Source organism: Pleurodeles waltl, chromosome 12, assembly GCF_031143425.1.
Source record: "Pleurodeles waltl isolate 20211129_DDA chromosome 12, aPleWal1.hap1.20221129, whole genome shotgun sequence".
NCBI lineage: Eukaryota > Metazoa > Chordata > Amphibia > Caudata > Salamandridae > Pleurodeles > Pleurodeles waltl.
The window spans coordinates 272,899,420-272,919,941 of record NC_090451.1 but is presented as its reverse complement, the minus strand read 5'-3'; the positions used below and the strand labels follow the sequence as shown (position 1 = coordinate 272,919,941).

Below are 20,522 nucleotides of genomic sequence, written 5' to 3'. Positions count from 1 at the left end.
CACAAAAGAGTAGACACTGTTGTGAGGATGATGCAGAGGGAGTAGCCAGATTTTGGAAAATGCCTTAACTCTAAACAGTCTTCTTTAATAAGAATGGACATCAGCAATGAGGCAAAATAGAGTAGATAATGCAACATCTCACTGAACATTTTAAAGAAATAGTAGAAGTGGTTACACATGAAGTGAAGAGACTCTCACATACATGGTTGAAACCTGCTCTGGAATCGGCTTACATGACCAGCAGACAAATGTGCACAGGTGCAACACTCTGGAACCATGCACAGCTGAGAATATCTAGTTTCAAACGTGAACTTCAGGCAAACATCTTCAGCACACTACTCATAGATGAAACACATGTTTGAAAGCCTTGTGCATTAGTCTGTAGAAAAAATGTAAGAGAGCCTACCAAAGCAGTGGCAGCCTTGCAATGTTAAACAGAACCGGTTATGGCCGATAACCATTTTCAATACCAATCCTTTCAAAAGTTACAACTTTTAGTAAGCCAACAGTCAGTGCCTGCATGGTAACAAACCAGCTATGATGAACAGTCCTATTTGTGGCAGATGAAAGGAAAGGCCCAGGTCCACAGAGGCGCAGGAATGGCAGAACATTTTTCTAACACGTGGTTGCTAGACTTAAAACATGTTTTCTGTATTGAATTGATGCGGAAGTCTCCAAACATAAAACCAAAAAGATAGTCGTACAAAAAGAACACTTCCCTTTTAGGAAACACAAGAACTGTTTTCAGAAATGACATAAAGTACCCAAAGGAGAACTTAATATAAATGTTTACTTTCTGTTCCCCAAACAGTACTTAAAATTAACACCCACTATAGGTAGATGTAAGGGTTCCATGTTGTAAAGAAAGGCCCCCCCCCTGCAATTATGGCGAGTTCCCAACCCAGGGAATTAAACATCAAATTGAAAAAAAGCAGTGGACATGCTGCAATTACTGTCAATTACTTTTCACATACTAGGGGAGGGCAAAAACAAATGTTACAAAAGATACTTTGCAAACAATGAATATTATTTATTGTTATACATCTTAAGTTAATTATACACACACACACACGTAAAACTATTAGTAAAAAAGCATCTAATATATTTTTCAATTTGATGTAAGGGTTCCATACAGGTATGTTAAAACAGGAAAAAGGCGGGAATGTCCCTTGAATTCTCAGGTTCATTATTGTAGGTTCCTTGCTCAAGTTTTGCACCCCATCCTATTACTAGGGAAGTGCGGGTGTCATGTAATTTTTTTTTAGAAAAAACATGTTACTGATTTAATGGAAACATCAATGCTGCTATATACTAGTTTTCACCTTCTCTCTTTTAATTTTTCGCTATTGGAAAACATGTTGTATTTTGCACTGTTGTTTTGCGGTATTGTTTGTACTCTGTTGTAAACTGAAACCTGAGAAAGGTCATGTGTTTTATGCTCCTGTTCTTTTTTTTTTTTTTTTCCTTGACTGGAACGAGCACTAATCTTTTTAAATTACATTGTGCACCCTATAAAATTTAGATTTTAGCTATTACATCAAGCTACCCAGAACTTGTAACTAGCTTTGACCTTCCAGATGGCTGAATGGACTGGATTTTAGGCCATTTTAGGTCTATTGTTTAGGTTTTTGTCGTTCTGGCTTTTCTCTCAGCAGGAAGTTACCCTGGTGTTATTGGCTGTATTACAGTTTTAAACCAAAACTCATTTTAATAGTATTGCCCTGATTTTTAATCCTAAGCGACTGCTATGTTCTTTATGATTTTTAAATATTTGCATTGTGCACTTCAATGGTTCAAGAACCAAAATAAAACATAAAACTGAATAAAGCAGTAATATTCAAGATGACAGTAATATAAGAAGCAATTCCTGTACTGGAGCAAAGTGAATACCTAGCAACAATAGACTTTAAAACTGTGGACATCCATGTCCCGATGCGCAAGTAACCTAACAAATTCTCTGGTTTGAGATGGGGATCATCATCATCAATCCCTTTGGACTAGAATCAGCACTAAGGATGTTCACAAAATGTTTAGCAGTTGTCTCAGTGCACCTTAAATGCCAGATGATTCACACAAAATGCTTAGCAGTTGTCTCAAGGCACCTCAGATGCCAAATTATTCATGTGGACCCATAACTAAATGAATGGTTATTAAAAGGGTAGCTCATTCCTCTATTGCTAAAGCAACATAAACCTGCACTAGTTATCAATGTGAAGAAACCTTCACTCCTTCCTTCTCAGGAGAAGGCATTCCTGGTGGCAGAGCCAGACATGCAATAAGCAATGGCATTTCCTACACAAAAGACAGTTCTTGTACTACAGGAACAGGTTCACCTTTACTACAAAGCATAGTATAACAGTGATGAAAGAAATGAAAATGCTAGGAATGATGGCATTTTGTATTTCCTTGATTCCATTGGCAAGACTCCACTTGAGACTCATATAAGAGTGGATTGCTAGTCAGTGTTAACAGTTAAGTTGGGTTTGTGACAGTCTAGTGGCTTTTACACCAAAAGTGCTAAAGGAGCAGAAAGGGTTGTTTAGAGAACATGATGAAAGACAGATACTTTGCAGAATCACTTCCAGTGTGGCAGTCACGAAGAATGTATCAAACACAGGTGGGACACACACATGGAACCGGAAATTCAGAAGTCTCTGGGCACAATAAAAGGCTGAAAAACACATTAATTTTGTAGTTTTGAGGACAATATTTCTAGTCCCAAAAGCCTCCCCTTCATACGTGGAAGGGACAACTGTTCAGATGAACAGCACCATTACAGTGGTCATCATTAACAGGAAACAATCCTATCAACTGTCAAAACTAGTTGAAATAATGATATTACCTATCAATAAATATAGGACTAGTTGTGGTTTACCTACAAGGAAAGCATAACACAATGGTAGACAATCTGAGAAGAGGGGCGGGGGGGGGGGCGAAGTGGGCGCTAAAGAAATAAATAATATACATTATCTTCAGAACATGGGGAACACCAAACCTAGACTGGTTTGCAGTAATAGAAAATAACAAAATGCCCAGACTGAGGGGAATGCACTGTCTAGAAGTTGGTATGCATCATTTACTTATACTTTCCTCCAATACCACTCATATCAAATGTTATTAAAAAAAAAAAAAAATGCACACAAACAGGGATGACGGTGATTCTTATTGTTCCGTAATTGGCTCAACAAACATGGCACATGGCATTTATTAGCAATAATGTGAAGTCGTATAGTAACTATTCCATAGAGAATAGATCTATTGACATTACAGCAGGGAAGCGTTTGCCACCCAGGTCCTGCCAGTCTAGTAGCATGACATTTGAGTTCTTAAAATTTAGCCATTTAAACCTTACATCAGAATCCATGGAGGTTAAGAAAGCAAGAAAATCTACTGCTCACAGATGTTACGTGGCAAACTGGAAGTGGCTCATCATGCATTTTATTAGAGAAAATATGACAAAAACAATTTAACTATGTTTTCTTGTATATCTAATGTACCCATTGAAATCAAAATGTACAAATATCTCAATAAGAATATACTTGTTTACGATAGTAGTGTACACTAAAGGAGGACAGGGGAACTTTTTTTTTCTTCAGAATTCCAGTCATTAATAGGTTCCTTGAAAGATCAATCAAGGTAAACTCCCATAGAACAATATCACAAACAATGTGGAATTTTAATTTAGTACTTACAACATTAAGAAAACCACCATTCATACCAATGTTAATAGTTACTATAAAAGACCACATGTTAAATACAGTTTTCCTTAAAGCATTCACCTTCCTTTGCAGAAAAAGTGACATTTTAGCATTGATTATTCAAAAACCAAACCCAAGTGCACAGAAGGACAAGGTTATAATCTGAACTAATTCTCACGTTATACCCGAAGTAATTTGTTTCACTTTAATCACCTCATTCGCCTAGCAGCTTTTTTGTAGCAGCATGGATACAAGCTGAAAGAGTTATCCACACCTTGTTTGCTGTTCCAGCTGATGGATGAGACAAAACTCCTTTATCCCCATGCTGGTTGCTTGTCCCTAGACATACGGCAAACATTTGATACCCTTAGATGGGATTATCTGTTAGCAACGCTGGAGGCCTTCGGACTACCCCCAGAATATATCCGTTGTGTGAAGCTACTCTATTCAGACCCCGCGGCCAGAGCTAAGACTGGCACACATATCTCCACCTCCTATGAGGGACTAGGCAGGGCTGGCCCCTTCTCCTTTTTTATTTGTATTTGCAATGGAGCCACTCGCACAACACATTCGCCCCAGCTCTGGGGAGTGGGGGATTGTGATTCGTTGCACTACTGACTTGATTTTGCTATATGCAGATGATATGATCTTATATTATAAGGATTTGCCGGACTACATAGGGCGGGCGGCACAGATATTATCTCAGTTCGCAGATCTTTCTGGGCTCCAAATTAATGCTGACAAATCCTAAGTATATTCCTTTGGTGGCAATTTCCGAGAACTGTTGATTCAATTTTGACCCATGATCATTGCCGCAGTACCCGTATCTTTCTGGTATCTCTGTATCCATATATACTGCAATCATACAGACTTGTTGAAGGGCAATGTAATGCGGGCAATTACAGCACTGTGGTCTTGAGTAGAATTTTTGACCACTTTACCCCTTTCAGTATCTGGTAGGGTGGCATTAGGAAAAATGATGGTATTACATATGTGTTGTTAATTTGCCACTTCTGGTACCACCTCATGTATTCCACTCATTAAATTCCATGTTGATTGACCTTATCTGGGGAAAAGATCGCCGCCAAATCAGCCTAAGTTGCAGTTGCCACCTGCCAAGGGAGGTCTAAGGGCCCCAGATCTCAAGGCCTATTTCATAGCGGGACAATTGCAATAGTTATCTTACTGGCTGACTGGCCATAATATTGGAGAAATCAATTAAACTGCTGCAATGCTGAGGAGGGGCTTGCTACACAGATTGCTGTGCCTGAACCCTCCTAAGACACCTGTAGGTGCTACTTTGCAGGTATGTATTGCCTTAGCATAACGGAAACTGGCGATGAGATCTACGGCCGCATTGGTCCCATATGCACTGAATGTACCACTTTGCAGACTTCCCACTATCTCAGGTACTATAACAACAGCCATACTCCAGGTCTGGGAACAGGGAGTTCGTTCCGTAGGAGACCTGTTTGGAAACGGCATGTTAATGCCACACTCAGACTTTATGCAAGCTCATGGGTTGCCAGAGACTCTCTTCTTAACCCATGCTAAAATACTAGACTGTGTTCGCCGACTCTAGGCACTGGACAACTCCGAGCCGGCATCACATGTACTCCTTCAGGCCCTTCATTCAATGGGACATGGTAGGCATCTTACCCGATGGCTGTATGAGGGACTCCGTGCGCATCTCAACATACCGTCAGATGTGCTTAAAACAAAATGGGCCCCTGACATTGGACGGGACATCACACCTGGGGAATGGACCATACTTCTGCAGTACTCCAAAAAGGTGATACCATTCTTCCTCTTTCATCGACCATATCTTACACCACATAGACTCACCGTGATATACCCCTCGGCTCTATGCCCTTAATGTCATACCCACTATGCCAACCTCATCCATATGATTTGGTCATTCCCTTCCCTCTCACAGTACTGGTCTGGCATAAGGGTCTATTTAACAGACCTCACAGGTGTTGACATGGGGCTAACACCAGATCACTTTCTGTTGGGTTTATACCCTAGACCGCGAGCCTCTAAAGTGACTTCACGCTTTGTGGACGTGGCTACATTATTAGCGAAGTGGAAGTTGACCAGGCAGTGGAAATCACCCTGGATATTCCTCCAGTTATTTCCTGGAGAGAAGAGGTGCTGTGCTGGGGCCAGGCTGAGAGCCTGACGCTCCTGCATGAAGAATATAGAGGGCTACAACAGAAATCGATATCATTAGAGTGGGATGCTTTGTTAGTCATTTTGGGTGCAGAGCGAGACCGAGGAGTTGGAAAGTTGAGGGTAGACATGTCTTTTACCATACGCCCTATGCCTATGAGATAGTCTGGACTCCCAAACGTTTGTCAACCCAGGCCCAGGAAGCCCCCCACACACACATCAATAAGCCGTTACCACTCAGTTAGCCCTACATAGTCCTTGACTTGAATGCGAGCACTGGCCCCAACATTGATTACATGTCCGTGGACTTGAAAGGAATTGCAACCCACCTTTAATTAGTCATCAGTCAGAAAGACAGAAGTTCGTTTTTGAGGGCAGGTGGGAATGGGATGGTTTTGCATCATATAACACTGTTGAGTTGTACTGATGGTGGTCTTGATAACTTCACTGTACTGTCTACCAACTGTTATGTATTATGTACACCAGCGTATCTGTCTGTATAATCTAATTTGAAACTTTTATCAAAATACCAATAAAGTTTGCGTTAAAAAAAAAAAAATATCCACACCTTGCTTGTTAGATGGCCATTCATGTAATACTTGAAGAGACTATCATATTAAGAAATAGTGAGCAAAGCCTTGTAGAACATAGTACAAAAGGAAAGTTGGCATTTGAAGTTATAGTATTAAGATAGATACTCCAAACTATTCAGATATACAAAGGAAAACCAAAAGCACATTCCTTAAAGAAAAAAGGGGTTACAACAGCATTGGTTGGTGACATATCACTGCAAGACCTTGACATGGCAGCATGTGAGATTCAGTTGGCATATTTGATAAACACTGCCTCATAGATATGCAATGAAAAAGAGAGGCACAGCTGGGACAAAATGTACTTGGACAATGTTTTGCGTATTCCCACAATTAAGGTCCCTCCTCCACTAATTAATACTGCTTTGCAATTAACGTAGATGAGGTTCAAGCGGCAAAAGGGAATGGATTATGTGAAAAAAAAATACAAATTTGAAGTTCTGGACTTTGTATTGGGTATTGTGGTGTCACCTTCACAGACACAGTGAATGTAGCTCTACTTTGCCTGTGGGCGATGCTCACAATGGAGAAAAAACCTTTACATTTACAACAGTTTATAGACCATGCCCTTAGATAGCATAATGATGCACAGTATGTTAATATAGGGTAGCTTCATACCACGAAAATACTTTTGCAGGTAATTAACCTGTTTCTTAATGACTCGGTGCAGATGGCAGACCAGTGTCTAGCAGAGCTTGCACATGCACAGTTCTAAGCTCTATTAGGTGTATTCCAACCTTCTGTGCAGCCACCATTTTGCTTATGGTGCCAAAGGTGCTTGTATGCCGTTCATCCAAATGGGTTGGAGCAAATCGATCTTCAGATGTAATGTTTAATGCTTGGGTGGATGAGGAAATAGGTGTGCTTCTAGCTTGAAGAAGCATGTATAGTTTCATATACACAAGGAGTATGGGGTGTGGTTAAGGGACCAGTGGCACAGAAATTGCCCTTAGCCCTTGAATCTCAGATTTTGAGACTTGGTAGTGTGTCAAGAGTAGCTTTGAAGGGGAAAAGAATTTTCCATTATGGACTAGGTGGTCTCACACACTATATAATGTCTTGCTTCATCATATGACCACCTAGCCCCATGCGGGTAGGACAGTGCCACCTGGACAGACTCAACCTCACCGTTAAAAGAACGTGGAGGGAGTGCTGAAATTAGAATTATCTGGATAAACAAGTGATCCAGTTGTGCTATGGAGAATATAAAAATACCTAATCAGTCACCTGTGTAATAGTACACCTTTATTCGTGGTGACTGCTGGTATGGTTAAAAAGAAGTGATGGGACACCTACTGAGAATAATGGCTATAAGGGTCACCTAATCGTTGATTAATGGCCAACATGTTCCTCCCCACTTCCGAGAGCCAAAGGAGGTCTGGGGGCATTCATCAGGGCCTGGGATCCCTAATTATATGTATTAAATATTAAAGTATGAGGGGATTGCCTCATTAGGAGGTGCTCTAGTGAAGAAAAGGAAGCCTATCTGTGGGCAGCTAGACCACGGCAGTCCTATTCCTGCTGGGCTATTTGCCTCTGGTCTATGGGAGGGGGAGTCCCCTTATAGTCACACATACTCCAAAGGGAGGTGCCCGCCTGAACACCTAATACGTTCCCCTCCCCGACCGCTTGTTATAATTTCCACATAGCTTGCCTGCATTTCAGTGCACATTTTTAACCACCTTGTAACAGTGTTGTTAGGCTTTCATAACATGGAACTACCATCAATGTGGATAAACCCTGGTCCTGGTCTCCAGTGCCCAACAAAGTGGAGAAAAACGAACTGCACTTTCTAGTGTCGATCTTTATTTTCACATGCTTGTTAGAAAATTCACTGACATTTGGCAGGTGATCTTGGATTGCTTTAAGTACCTATTATTTTTTCAGTAGGTGGAGTTTGTTTGGTTGGAAGCTCGATTTTGATCAAAAGCAGGAATAGTGCTCAAGGAATAATCACCGGCCTTATCAAGGTAAACACACAAAGCCCCCAAAATAACTTGGGCTCCTCCCCATGCTACCTATGGTATAGAGCAGACAGGTTTAACTTAAGGCCGTGTGTAAGGTATTTATGCAGAACAAAAGCAGTAATAAAGTCAAAATGCAACACAATAAAAATCCCATACTGAATTAGAAAAATGAAGTTAAATTTAATAATCTAAAATTTGCAGCATGAATCATTTATGGACTCATATGCTGTGCATTATTCTGCCATCTAGTAGTTGGGTCTGGAATTCTCCAATTCTTGTAGTCCTTTTCATTTTAATCTTTTTTGTTGTTGCTGGGTATCAACAGATCCCTCATTTGGTGCTCCCTGTGATGTATGCCCTCTCATGGAAGCTTCCACCTTTGGTTGCCATATTCAGATATTTATTTTCCACCATTGGCTCTGGATGCTTGTCTGAAGGGTCTCCAACACGTTGAAGGAAAAGCTTTTCAAGACATTTGTAGGAAGTTCTTTGAACTATTCATCACATTTTGGAAAGAACACTGACAAAGAGGTCCTGGTGGAAGACCAGAAAGAGAAGAAGATGAATTCCCTCAACTATTTTTTTTCTCCAAGAAATGCCAGATCAGGGGGCTCCCTGTATGGCCTAGATTAAGAAGACTCCATTCCAGTTCTTCCTAAATTTCCATCACAAATTTGCACAGAAGGACCAACACCCGGTCTGTAACCTTTGCCTGCCCATCAGACATCGAAGCGAGGACTGCAACACCTGTGCAGCATTCACAGCGAAGACGCTGAGGTCAAGAAAAAGGTAGAGACAAATGCACCATACGATGCAGAGACAGGGTTCTACTCCATCCCAGAGAGACCTGGGCTTGTCGAGTAAGGGGGATAAGAATGTCACTGAAGGTGCAGACGGAGAAACATTGGATCCCGACTTGAGGATCATCGAACCCCAGGCAACCAAGAAAAGACCTGAAGTAAGAGACGCCAAAAAAGGATCTGAGTCTTGAAAATCTGACTCAAGACCATTGAAGGAAGCCTCTGTGTCAAAGCGCTCGGCAGCCAAAGGCAGGCCCCGAGACACAGAACCTCACGGATCCCTTGAAAGTGACACTTCTGGAAGAAAATATTGTGAAAATTTCCAAGTCATTGCAGGGCGGTCGAGTTAAAGATGCTTCGATGTCAAAAAAGGAGAAGGCTCGGGAGAAGCATGGAAGCTCCATGACCAAGATGGCATCGAAGGATTCTTTGAACGTCGAATGGGAAAACATTGTTGAGCATCAACGCTGAAGACAGATTGGCAGAGATCGTAAGAAAAAGGAGACGCCTCAAAGCTGAAATGGATGTCTTACTTAAAAAACTAAAGGAATTCAAAGAATCCTTAAAGGGATTTTGAACAGCACCAAAGAGCTCGATGCTGGTTTGGGAGCAAAGCTGATGACACATTAAATTAACTAAAGATCGACAACGAGACAGGAACTTCCATGGGGCATTGCAGTTTATAGGAGGTATGAGAAAAGGGGATGTACCATCATGAAGGCCTACAGAAAGAGGCAGCTTACAATTAGGGACTTCCCAACAAACTTTCCAGGGTACCAGTCAAACACCGGCACCCCCAACAACAAGGGCAATAACAACAACAAGGACGCCAGTCCTTTCGAGGAAGAACAAGGGGAAGAGGGCAGCCTAACAGAGGAGGCACAACCCCCACCAGCAAGTGACTTCAAGGAAATGCACAGCCTCTCGCAAACCACACCAGTGAGAGGCAACTTAAAAGATCCTAACCTCTCACATAAAAGAGCAGTGGGAGGCAAAATAAAAAACTGCCTTCAGGAGTGGAGGAAAATAATGTCAGACAAATGCTTCTTAAACTTCATAAAATTCGGATATTGCATAGAATGGTTAATGCCACCTCAAGCATGAGAACTTGAAAAGAAGGCACATTCAAAAGAAGAAACCTCACGTCTACTGAGAGGTAAAAAAAAAAAAAAAATGATAACGACAGCAATAGAAAAAGTGCCCAGAACAGAGTTCAACAAAGGAATTTACTCAACATATTTCCTAATACCAAAGGAAGACAGGTCTCTATGACCAATGCTAGACCTCATAAACACATTTATAAAGTCACACAAATTCAATATGACAGCCTTACCTAAGGTTATCCCACAATTGCAAGAAGGGACTGTGCAGCAACGATAGATCTGAAGGATGCTTACTTGCACATCCTAATGAATACAAAGCAAAAAAAAAATCCCTGAGGTTCGTGGTAAACAAAACTCAACACCAGTTCACAGTACTGGTGTTTGCAATAAAATCACCACCAGTGATCTGCACAAAGTGTCTTGCAGCCGTAGGGCTCACCTAAGGAAGACAAGGAATGCATGTCTGTCCTTTCCTAGACACCTGTTTGGTAGGAGCAAACTGGTACAAAAATGCAAAGAGCATGTACAACACGTAATAAAAATATTATTCACACTGAGTTTCTCGATAAACCTAAAGAAATCATCTCCAACACCAGAACAGGAAAAGATGTTTCTAGGAGCAAGGTTTAACTCAGTACAGGGGAAAGTATACCCAGTGAGAAGAGAATACAGTCACTGTTGCATAAAACTCACCTTTACCAGCAGGGGCAAGCTCTGACCGTGAGGGCTGTGGGAAAGTTGTTAGGGAAGGTAGATTCAGGCATCCCTTTGATTCCATATGCAGTATTACACCTGAGACCACTTCAGGAATGTCTACAGACCCAAGGCCACAAGCCACAGGGAGTTGGGAGGCTTTAGTGTTTGCCACGTAGAAACTACATCAGGAAATGGTGTGGTGGAACAAATCACATAGCACACATGGAAGGGCATTTATTCAGCCAACTCCAACAGTAACCATTGCAACAGATGCCTCTCATATGGGATGGGCAGTGCTCATGTGCACACTCAAAGTACGAGGAGTCTGGGAAGAAACAAGGTGTTGTAAAGCACATCAATATCCTGGAACCAAAGACAATGTTCCTAGGCATAAATGATTTTTCAGAAAGAACTATTTGGGAAAACAATATTGACCAAAGCACACAACTACAATGTTTTACATCAACAAGCGGGGGGGGGCTTAATCCTTTGCACTATCGAAGCGAGCTCAAAGAAATCTGGAAGTGGGCAGTGCAGAGGAACGGTAAAGGTAACAGCAGTTCATCTACCAGGCAGTGGCAATATACAAGCAGACAGGCGGCGCAGACAAGCAGCATGCTCTGATGAATGGGAACTCAATCAAAGAGTGCTCAAAAAGATCTTCAAAAGTTAGGGAACATCAAAAATAGATCTATTTAGGTCTATTTCCTACTCCAAGGAAAGCAAAATGAGAAAACTTGCCATACAGGCAACCATTCCACTAACCTCTAGGGAATGCGCTATCAATAGACTGGTCAGGGACATCTGCATATGCTTTGCCCCCAATACCGCTGTTTTACAAACTGATCAACAAATGCAGGAGAAGCAAGATGATGCTAATACTGGCTGCTCTGCAGTGGGCAAGGCAGGCATGGTTTACAGAACTGATAGAAATGGCACAGAAGGACATTCTAAAACTACCAACGCAACCCGACCTGTTGTCAGTGGCAGAAGGAAGGATATTGCACCCAGAACCCGAGTCTTAGAGCCAGGCAGTCTGGCTCCTGAAAGTTTAGAGTTCAGTCATCTAAAACTACTAGAGAACACAATGACTGTCTTTAGAGAAACAAGAAAGCCATTAACAAGAAAGTACTACAGCGCAAAATGAAAACAATACTCCTTATGGTGACTTAAAAGTGGATTATTAAAAGTACAAGGGAAACAACAGTGTTAACATACCTACTAGACTACAAGTTAACACATGCATCTTTAAAAGTACTCTTAGCTGCAATAGTGACCTACACAAGCGGTCACATAGGAAGAAGCTTCTTCACTGCTCCAGTAGTACAATGATTTCTAGAAGGGCAAACAGAATGGCACCACTAAGGAAAGTACCCTCACCCACATGGAATTTACATGTGGTACTTACTCATTTAATGAAAACACCCTTTGAAACTTTACACAAAGTCACACTAAAGATGTTCACACAAAAGACTGCATTTTTGGTGGCTATTACAACTCTTTACAGGATGCGTGAGAGACCAGCACTAACAATTCAAGAACCATATTTACAGGTTCAAAAGGACAGAATCACCGTTTCTACCCAAGATAGTGTTGCAGTTCCACATAAATCAAACTGTACAAATACAGAGTTTATTTTCAAAACCCAAAAAAATCTAACAGAGAGAGCATTACATAAGCTGGATGCAAGACGTGCTGTAAAGCTCTACAGTGAAAGGACAAGGTCAAGCTGGAACACAGACCAACTATTTGTTTCCTTTGCAGACAACAATATGCAGAAAGCTATAACTAAAGGGACCATTAGCAGATGGATCACACAACCTATTCGACTATGCCACACAGGAGCAGGGGTGAAACTAAATTCAACCCCACAAGCACACTCAACAAGAAAAAAAGGAACAACTATTTCCTTTTTAGCAAGCACACCATTATTAAAAGATATATGTATGACAGCACCGTGGTCTTCTCTACACACCTTCAGAAGACACTAATGCATAGACATTGAAATGAACAAGGAAGCTCAGGAGGGACAAAAGGTGTTAAAACAACTGTTTACAAATTTAAATCAATCTTCAACCCAACCACCGCAAAACTAACAAATCGCTACAGCATGTGAATCCAGAAAAGATTCACGCTGCAAAACGAATAGTTTGTTATCTTTAGGTGTAGTTTTGCAGCTTGAAAATTTTTCTGGATTCACAAGTAACCCTCCCGCCACTATGAGAAGATGGAAGGAGAAAACAGACAAAAAAAAAAAGATAGCGTCTAAAGGTGGGAGCTTCAGGGGAGGGCGTAGGACATCACAGGAAGCACCAAATGGGGGATCTGTCGACGCCTAGAAGCAACAAAAGACTACAAGAAGTAGAGAATTCTGGACCCAACCTCAAGATGGCAGCATAATGCACAGTACCGAAGCCCGAAAATTCTTCAAGATGCAAAACTACACCTACAGGTAAATTATTCATTAGACCAAAATGATATAAATCCAATAAGGGGAAATTGAGATTTAAAAAAAAAAAAGGTTTATAGTAGAAGTGCCAAAAAACACAAAGGGCCAATGACTGTGTACTGTTGCAGTAGACCAGGACCTATGCACCATTTGATGCTGACCTCGATGGAGCACATTTCGGACACATAAACCAGGTTTGTACCTGTCAGACATTTTATCTTCTGACATTTAGTCCTTCAAGACCCACAGGAGTACACTTCTAATGCACCCCAGGACCTCAGGAGAGGCACTTAGAGCTTTGAAGGCTGTGAGGTAGAGGCTACACAGAAGAGTCCAGTCCAGGTGTATTTGCCACTGGTCAGCTGGACAGGTGCTGGAGAAGACCTTTTGTAGTTTGTTGTGTCCCTGTTCTTTTAACCAGAGGTCAGCCGTATGAGCCTTGGAAACCACTGCTGTCTCTTGGGTACAGGAGAGGGCAGGTTCAAACCATTCACAGCTCGTCTCAGGTCGTAGACAGCAGGTTCAGACCTCATCTGATCTTCCTCTGGAGTATTCTGAAGTATGTGCCTGGGGATACCAGATTTTTGTCTGGCACGAGCTGGTGGTGGGAATGACTCCTGGGCATGCCCAAACCAATGAGATAAAAGTTCTGAGGGCCACCCCGACCCACTTTGGATGTTTCCAAGATGGCAGGATTCTTTGGCCACCCTAAACGTGGGTTCTGAGGGCTGGAGGGCTGTGGGGGGAATGTACTTTGGATTCCTAGTGCCCTCCTTCATATAGCTCTAACATCTAGTTTGAGACAGTCACTATACCCCCTGTAAACCTGATTCAGAAGTCTGGTAGAGCAAAGGAGGATATTCCAGCAACCAGTCAGTCTATGTAGACAAATTGTTTTGGCATTCTGTTTTCACTCTTTGAAGTGTGCCCCAATTGTTATATGTAATACCCCTTTATATCGGTCAAGCAGGGTTTGACACTGTAATGTTAAAAAGGATACTCCCAGCCCCACCTTGTATGTTATGTCGGATTCAGAAGGGCAATTTCTGCTCATTAAAGTCAGCCTATGGTTTGCTTCTGGGAGGCATTTTGCACCTGTTCACACCTATTTGAATGCTTAATGATGGCTGAAAGTAGTGGGAAAGCAAATACAAACGGGTCTCCAGAGACTTTAGGCAGGGGAAGGGTCAATTTCCAAAAAATAAATTTCCTTAATATTTATCACAAATCTGGCTGCTCATTCAATTTGATTTTTATAAATGTTAAATACTCAGGATAAGTCATACAGCTGAATTTTACACCGTTTGCCAACAATGCTGTAAATATGCAGGAAGGTGCAAATAAAAGGAATTACAGTAGTTTACCTGTCAGGGCGGTACTGAAGAATTTTTTGCAGAATTACCCTGGTGACTCAACTTCAGAATTGTGGTGTTAGCAAATAATGCCCTTCAGTTACAGGCATTGGACACAAGTAGTGGGGCGGAGCGACTTTTTTGGGGCCATCATGAAGTGGACTATAGTGTACGTGGTTTGCTTAGAACTGTCTTTTCACATGTTAACTTGACTGCTCATTACTCGTTGCATAGTTCAAAATAAAATAAGACCGAATAGAGGGGTGGGTTAAAAGAATGCAGAGAAATGTGCAAATGGTACAAGTAATAGGCTGTGTGAATTCCTATATCATTACTTGCAAATGTTTTTATGGCTTTCATATATTCTGAATCAACATGTGGAGAATATTGAGATCCTTTACACCACACATCTTATGATCATGGTGGGAGATATGAGACTTGCAGTTTATTGCTGTACCTGTACCTCTGTTAATAGTGATATATTTTGTGTGTGTTTTCCTGTATCAGTTTTTCTTTAAATTTGTATATCGTTGCCATTGCTAACTTTACAGATGAACAGTTCCAAACCGAAAAAATAAAAGCAGAACAACACACTTTCAATGGTTTTAGTACATGACTCGATGTCAAACCTATATTGCATATCGTATCTGGTCTATTTCAGCCGTTGTTTACCCGGGGACATTTTTAATTTGAACAGAATTAGCAGAAATGTATAAAACTTTCTATCTTTGTTGTCACTCTAGATTTATGTGTACAATGAGAAGATTGTGAATGGTCATTTGCAGCCTAACCTGGTAGACCTCTGCACTTCTGTTGCTGCACGGCTAGATGACAAGGTAAAGGCTGTAATAGTGCTATATTTGTTTTGCATTTTAACCTTGTAATGTACCAACGTGGTGTTTTAGGCAGATTTTTGAGAATGTATTTGGACAATCAGAATTTTATGCTTTGAAAGCGAAATTCTCCTTTCTGGCATTTTATGATTGTGTAAACTTTTTTTTTTTTTTTTAATGAATGTTTTAAGTGTGATGCATTGTTTTTGTAATACACTTGCTTCTGTGTTTATTAGTAATACCTAATGAGTATTGCCGATTCCCCAGTAATTTTGGTTGTTCCTAAATAAAATACCTTTAAAAAGACAATGTAGTAGAGGTAAACCAATAAAAGATATTAGCCATAATTTTTTGTTTGCTTTGTTTCAGTGGTATGTTAATATGATGACTGTATGATTCTTCAGTGTAACTTCTGATTCCCTTGAATTTATTCTGTAGTTTGATTCCAGTTTGGTGAATGTTACTTGCACTTCTTTTCATTGTCCAGCCAACACATGCTTTGCCACATAGCGACCTGCAAGCCAAGGACTTTTTCAAGATGTTTATATTTAAGAGTACAAAAACCAAGACCATAAATATTTGTACTTACAAAGGGGTTAAACTAGGTTGAGATACAATGGTGAAAAGAAAACTTTTTACTGTAAATTATGTTATATGGAAACCAGTGGTGCAACGAAACCTGAGGTGGCCCCACAGTACATGGAGTCCCCCCCCAGACACACTCAGAAGCTCTCAGGCCAGGGTACTGTGCTGAGGGTCTCCCTGGAGCTGCCCCCATCGCCACACCGTGGGGACCTTCGTTATACCACTGATGTGGGCACTGGCAGATCAAGTGTGGATGGATATGAGGAAAGGATTAGAGAGAAAATATATTTTCGGGTCTCTTTGGGGGAGGAAAACTAGGTGTGTATCTTAAACACAGAGAAAAAAGAAATATGAGAGGACAGCATTTGGGTAGATTTGTTTCTAGGTAGAAAATGTGATCCCTCTCGCTTTAGTATATGACAGACCGGCTGGTTCGGCATAGAGGAGACTGTTGAAGTCATGCAGTAGAGTTCTATTAATTTATAGGTTAATGTGAGATTATAGGTGCGTGCCCTGATGGAATGATGATCTGTAGAGCGAACAGGCTTTTTTACTTGTGCCACTGGAGTGAAGCCTACTGGTCCACTCAAATAAAGTGCTGCTGCTGGGTACCTAACTCTCCCTTGGCATACATCATGTTAGTATGTAGTGCTGTACAATGCACATGTGGTTGTGTGTATGCTTTAATGTATGTACGTGTGTTCGTGGTCCAGTACATGGAGGTATGTGGGTTCCATATTGGATGCCCAGGGCCTTGGGAAAGGCATGTGGAGGTGCCATCCCAGACTTGCATACTTGTTGAAATCTGTGTATTTCTTGGTTAAACAGAATAGCCAAGATAAAAATGATGGTCAGACGGACAGAGATTTTTTTCAAGCACTTCCAATAAGGATAGAGAAATCCGTCTTTCAGTATCTATAGCAGATGTGCTTAGACTTGTATGTAAATGGAAATTGCCTATAATTTCTCAAAGTTCTCTAAGAGCATCAAAGAAGAGAAGGGTTTTTGCTCTTCCTAGATGTAAAAAAATATTACTGGGTTTCCATCTCAGAATAAAAGGAGAATGGCCCCTCAGAGAGTGAAAACAGCCTGAGTGCACTTGCATTAGGCAATCTGGTTCTTGGAACTTTTCCATCTACTTCAGAAGGAGCACATCCACCTCTGCCAGGAAGTTCCTTTTCACATAGGGAGGGCAGGTGTTGCACCCTCCCTACGCTCACTGAGCTTGAGTTACTCTTTCTTAAAAAGCTAGTTGTTGCTCACCTTCTTTTGGAGAACCTGTCCTACAAAGCTGTTGCTAGGAAGCCCTTCATAAGGGGACAGTTTATAAGGATATGGCTAGGGTACTGTCACATGGGTTTGCAGTGGCGTAGATGGATTGGATTGTGATCCAAGAATAGAACATTTCCCTTCCTCATCTATCGAAAAGATAGTCTTGAGCCCAATCTCCTGCCCTTTAAATGTTATTTTAGATGTTGATCCGTATGTGCATTTAAATGCACAGTTTATCTGAAAGATTGATTGAGCTATTATCTTTAAGTGTGTTTCTTATGAAACCCTTTCAGAATATTCCAATTATATTTTGTCTGACATATGAGCCCGGTTCTCTCTCTGGATCTTCACCTCAGCGAGCCCTATTAAAAAATAAAATCATTGGGGCAGCATAGGCATTTTAAAGCACAATGTCTCTAAGAAATGTCCTAAAAGCTGCGAGTTCCATGGTCAGTTCAAATAATCAGAGTATGGAATTTGCCATTTTTACGTACGTTCCATAATTTATATCCTGAGAAGTCATCCATTTCTCACTCTGCCTTTTCCATGTAGATTATCAGTCTTATAATATGCTTGATAACCCTCTTGTTAGGGGCAAGTTTTTATTTTAGGCTCCTGTCCTACTCCGTATGGCCATCTTGTTAAAACTGGCAGGCAAAGTGGGGAGGCATAGTGGTATGGGACAGCTCCAGATAGGGTCAGGACAGCATGCAGCAATTATACAGCCAGGCCCATTACTCTCTAATAAAGGAAGGCCCCACTAGCGAACTAGCGGGCACGATCCAAGAGCTTACTACAGAAGCATTAGAAAAAGGGTGGATCTGTAAAAAAAAGAATTTGAATTTGTAAAACGGAAGGACTGCAGAACTCCGGTTATATACCTCCACCCTAAAATTCTTAAGGATCTTTATCAACACGTTGGGCAGACCCATTATCTCCTAGAGGGATTGGCACAATAACATATGTCTTTTTAAAACCATTTGCGATTAACACACAGGCCTAATTTAGGGACTCTGTGGATGTCATCAATGAAGCGGAGGGTTTGACCTTTGATGGTAGTAAGAAGAATTTAGTGACCTTAGCTATTGAGGCACTTTATTTGAATATCCCCTACAGTGAAGCGATACAGGTGATGAGAGCTACTTTAGAAACATGTTCGGTCCTCCCATTCCAACTGTGTTTTTGGTGCCCCATGCTACACAATGCTTGAAGAATAATTTCTTTGTATTCAAAGAAGACCTATATTTGCAAATAAAAGGTGTGGCAATGGGATGCAGCTTTGCACTGGAGGTAGCAAATCTGGTCGTGGATTGTTTTGAAAGGGGATGGATTTATAACAATGAAAACCCATGCTTGAACCAATATCAGACATCAGTTACTGATCATCGACGATATTTTCATGGTATGTGTAGGGGACAAACAGACACTTGTAGCATTAAATGACAGGCTTAAATTGAGGACAGCTGATCTTAAATTCATTATGTGAAGGGACACTAAAAAAGTCATGTTTTTGGATCTTTGGATTAAGGGAAAGGAAGGGCATTTAGAAGTCAGTCTTTGCACCAAACCCAATGACTTCGACACCCTTCTGCATTTTTCCAGTGGCTACTACCCTTCTATGTTGAAAGAAAACTTGCCATATGGACACTTTTTCCACATTTGGAAAAATTGTTCTGACAGGAGAGATTACTTTGAGAATGCCAACATTTTAATCTGCAAATTAGTCAATAGAGGCTATCCTAGAAGGCTGCCTCTATGAGAGCTTGGTTTACACTGAGAGAGACACTGCTTGTCCCCAAACACACATCAGGAAGAGACTCTACTTATTGCATTATCACTTATAAACCTAAAGCCAACAAAGTAAAGAGAATAATAGAGTAGAACTGGAAGATATTGACTTCACTAAGAATTCTGAAACTATGTTTTCATGTAAAAAAGAGATGCAATTTGCAAGATCGATTGTCCAATCTGCAAGCCCAAGCAAGAAGAAGAAAGATCTCTTTGAAATAATGGAACTGTCCCCGAGTCATAGGACACTTCAAATGCAATATCTGTGCAGCTTGCCAGTTCACTAAAGATACCAAAACTATCACGCTTAATGTCAAGACACATTAAGTTTTCCAATTTTAATTAATGAAATGTGATATATTGTGGCATTGTCCATGTGACCTTGTTTATATTGGTCATACTACACAATCTGTAAAAGCACAAATGCTACAAAACAGATTTAGAGTTAGATATGGAGTGACAGGTGGTGCACCATTATAAAAACTTGAAACATACAGAAATGATATCCGTTGGTCAGTACTTTATGTAGCGGAAAGAAACCAGAGAGGAGGTTCCCTGGTGTTGATACTTAACAGAACAGAAGAAATTATAATCGACAGATTCGGGACAACCACACCTGATCTCTATGATTTGTATGAGATTTGGGCTCTTTAACATAATTCATGCACCACCAACCGGTACTAGAGTAGTAGATGTTACTATAGACTATGTATCTCGAAATTGTTTTTTTGTTGATATGCACTATGAATAAACAGTGTTTATCTGGATTCAAGATGCAACTTTGCTTTCGTTTTAAACACATTTGTAGATATGTACATAGGGCTTCATGTACTCAAGATATTTTTCAACATATAAAGTTGTGTTGGTGTCTCGGGGTGGGCCGGATTAGGTCTAACAGAGGCCTGTTAGCTAAGAGGTGAAGAATTTTTTTTAACCGTACAGAATGATGTTCTTGATGTAACTATGGAAGCTGTTTTTAACACTTGATGATACAAAGGAATATATGGTATTTGACAATCATCATATTGAGGGTATATTACATCTAGCTCCATGTAATAATTAGTAATTCCGTACCATTACTCTGTATAATTTACATGCTTTGTTTAAATTAAGATGTTTTGTACAGTTACTTTGTCTAATTCAAGATGTTTTTTATTAGCCCCTTCTGTGCCCAGGACGTAATGGTTACGTCCTGAGGCACAGTGCTCGTGTGCCCA

The 20,522-nt window shown here is 40.8% G+C and overlaps 1 protein-coding gene across 1 annotated transcript in view; it reads left to right on the top strand.

The window, feature by feature from the left end:
• The window catches only part of NUP93 (nucleoporin 93), a 305,671-nt gene that overhangs the window by 145,579 nt on the left and 139,570 nt on the right, over positions 1 to 20,522 (top strand). The window contains exon 7 of the mRNA XM_069215817.1: positions 15,571 to 15,663. Coding sequence (XP_069071918.1) covers positions 15,571 to 15,663 — 93 coding nt within the window. The remainder of the gene's footprint in view (positions 1 to 15,570; positions 15,664 to 20,522) is intronic.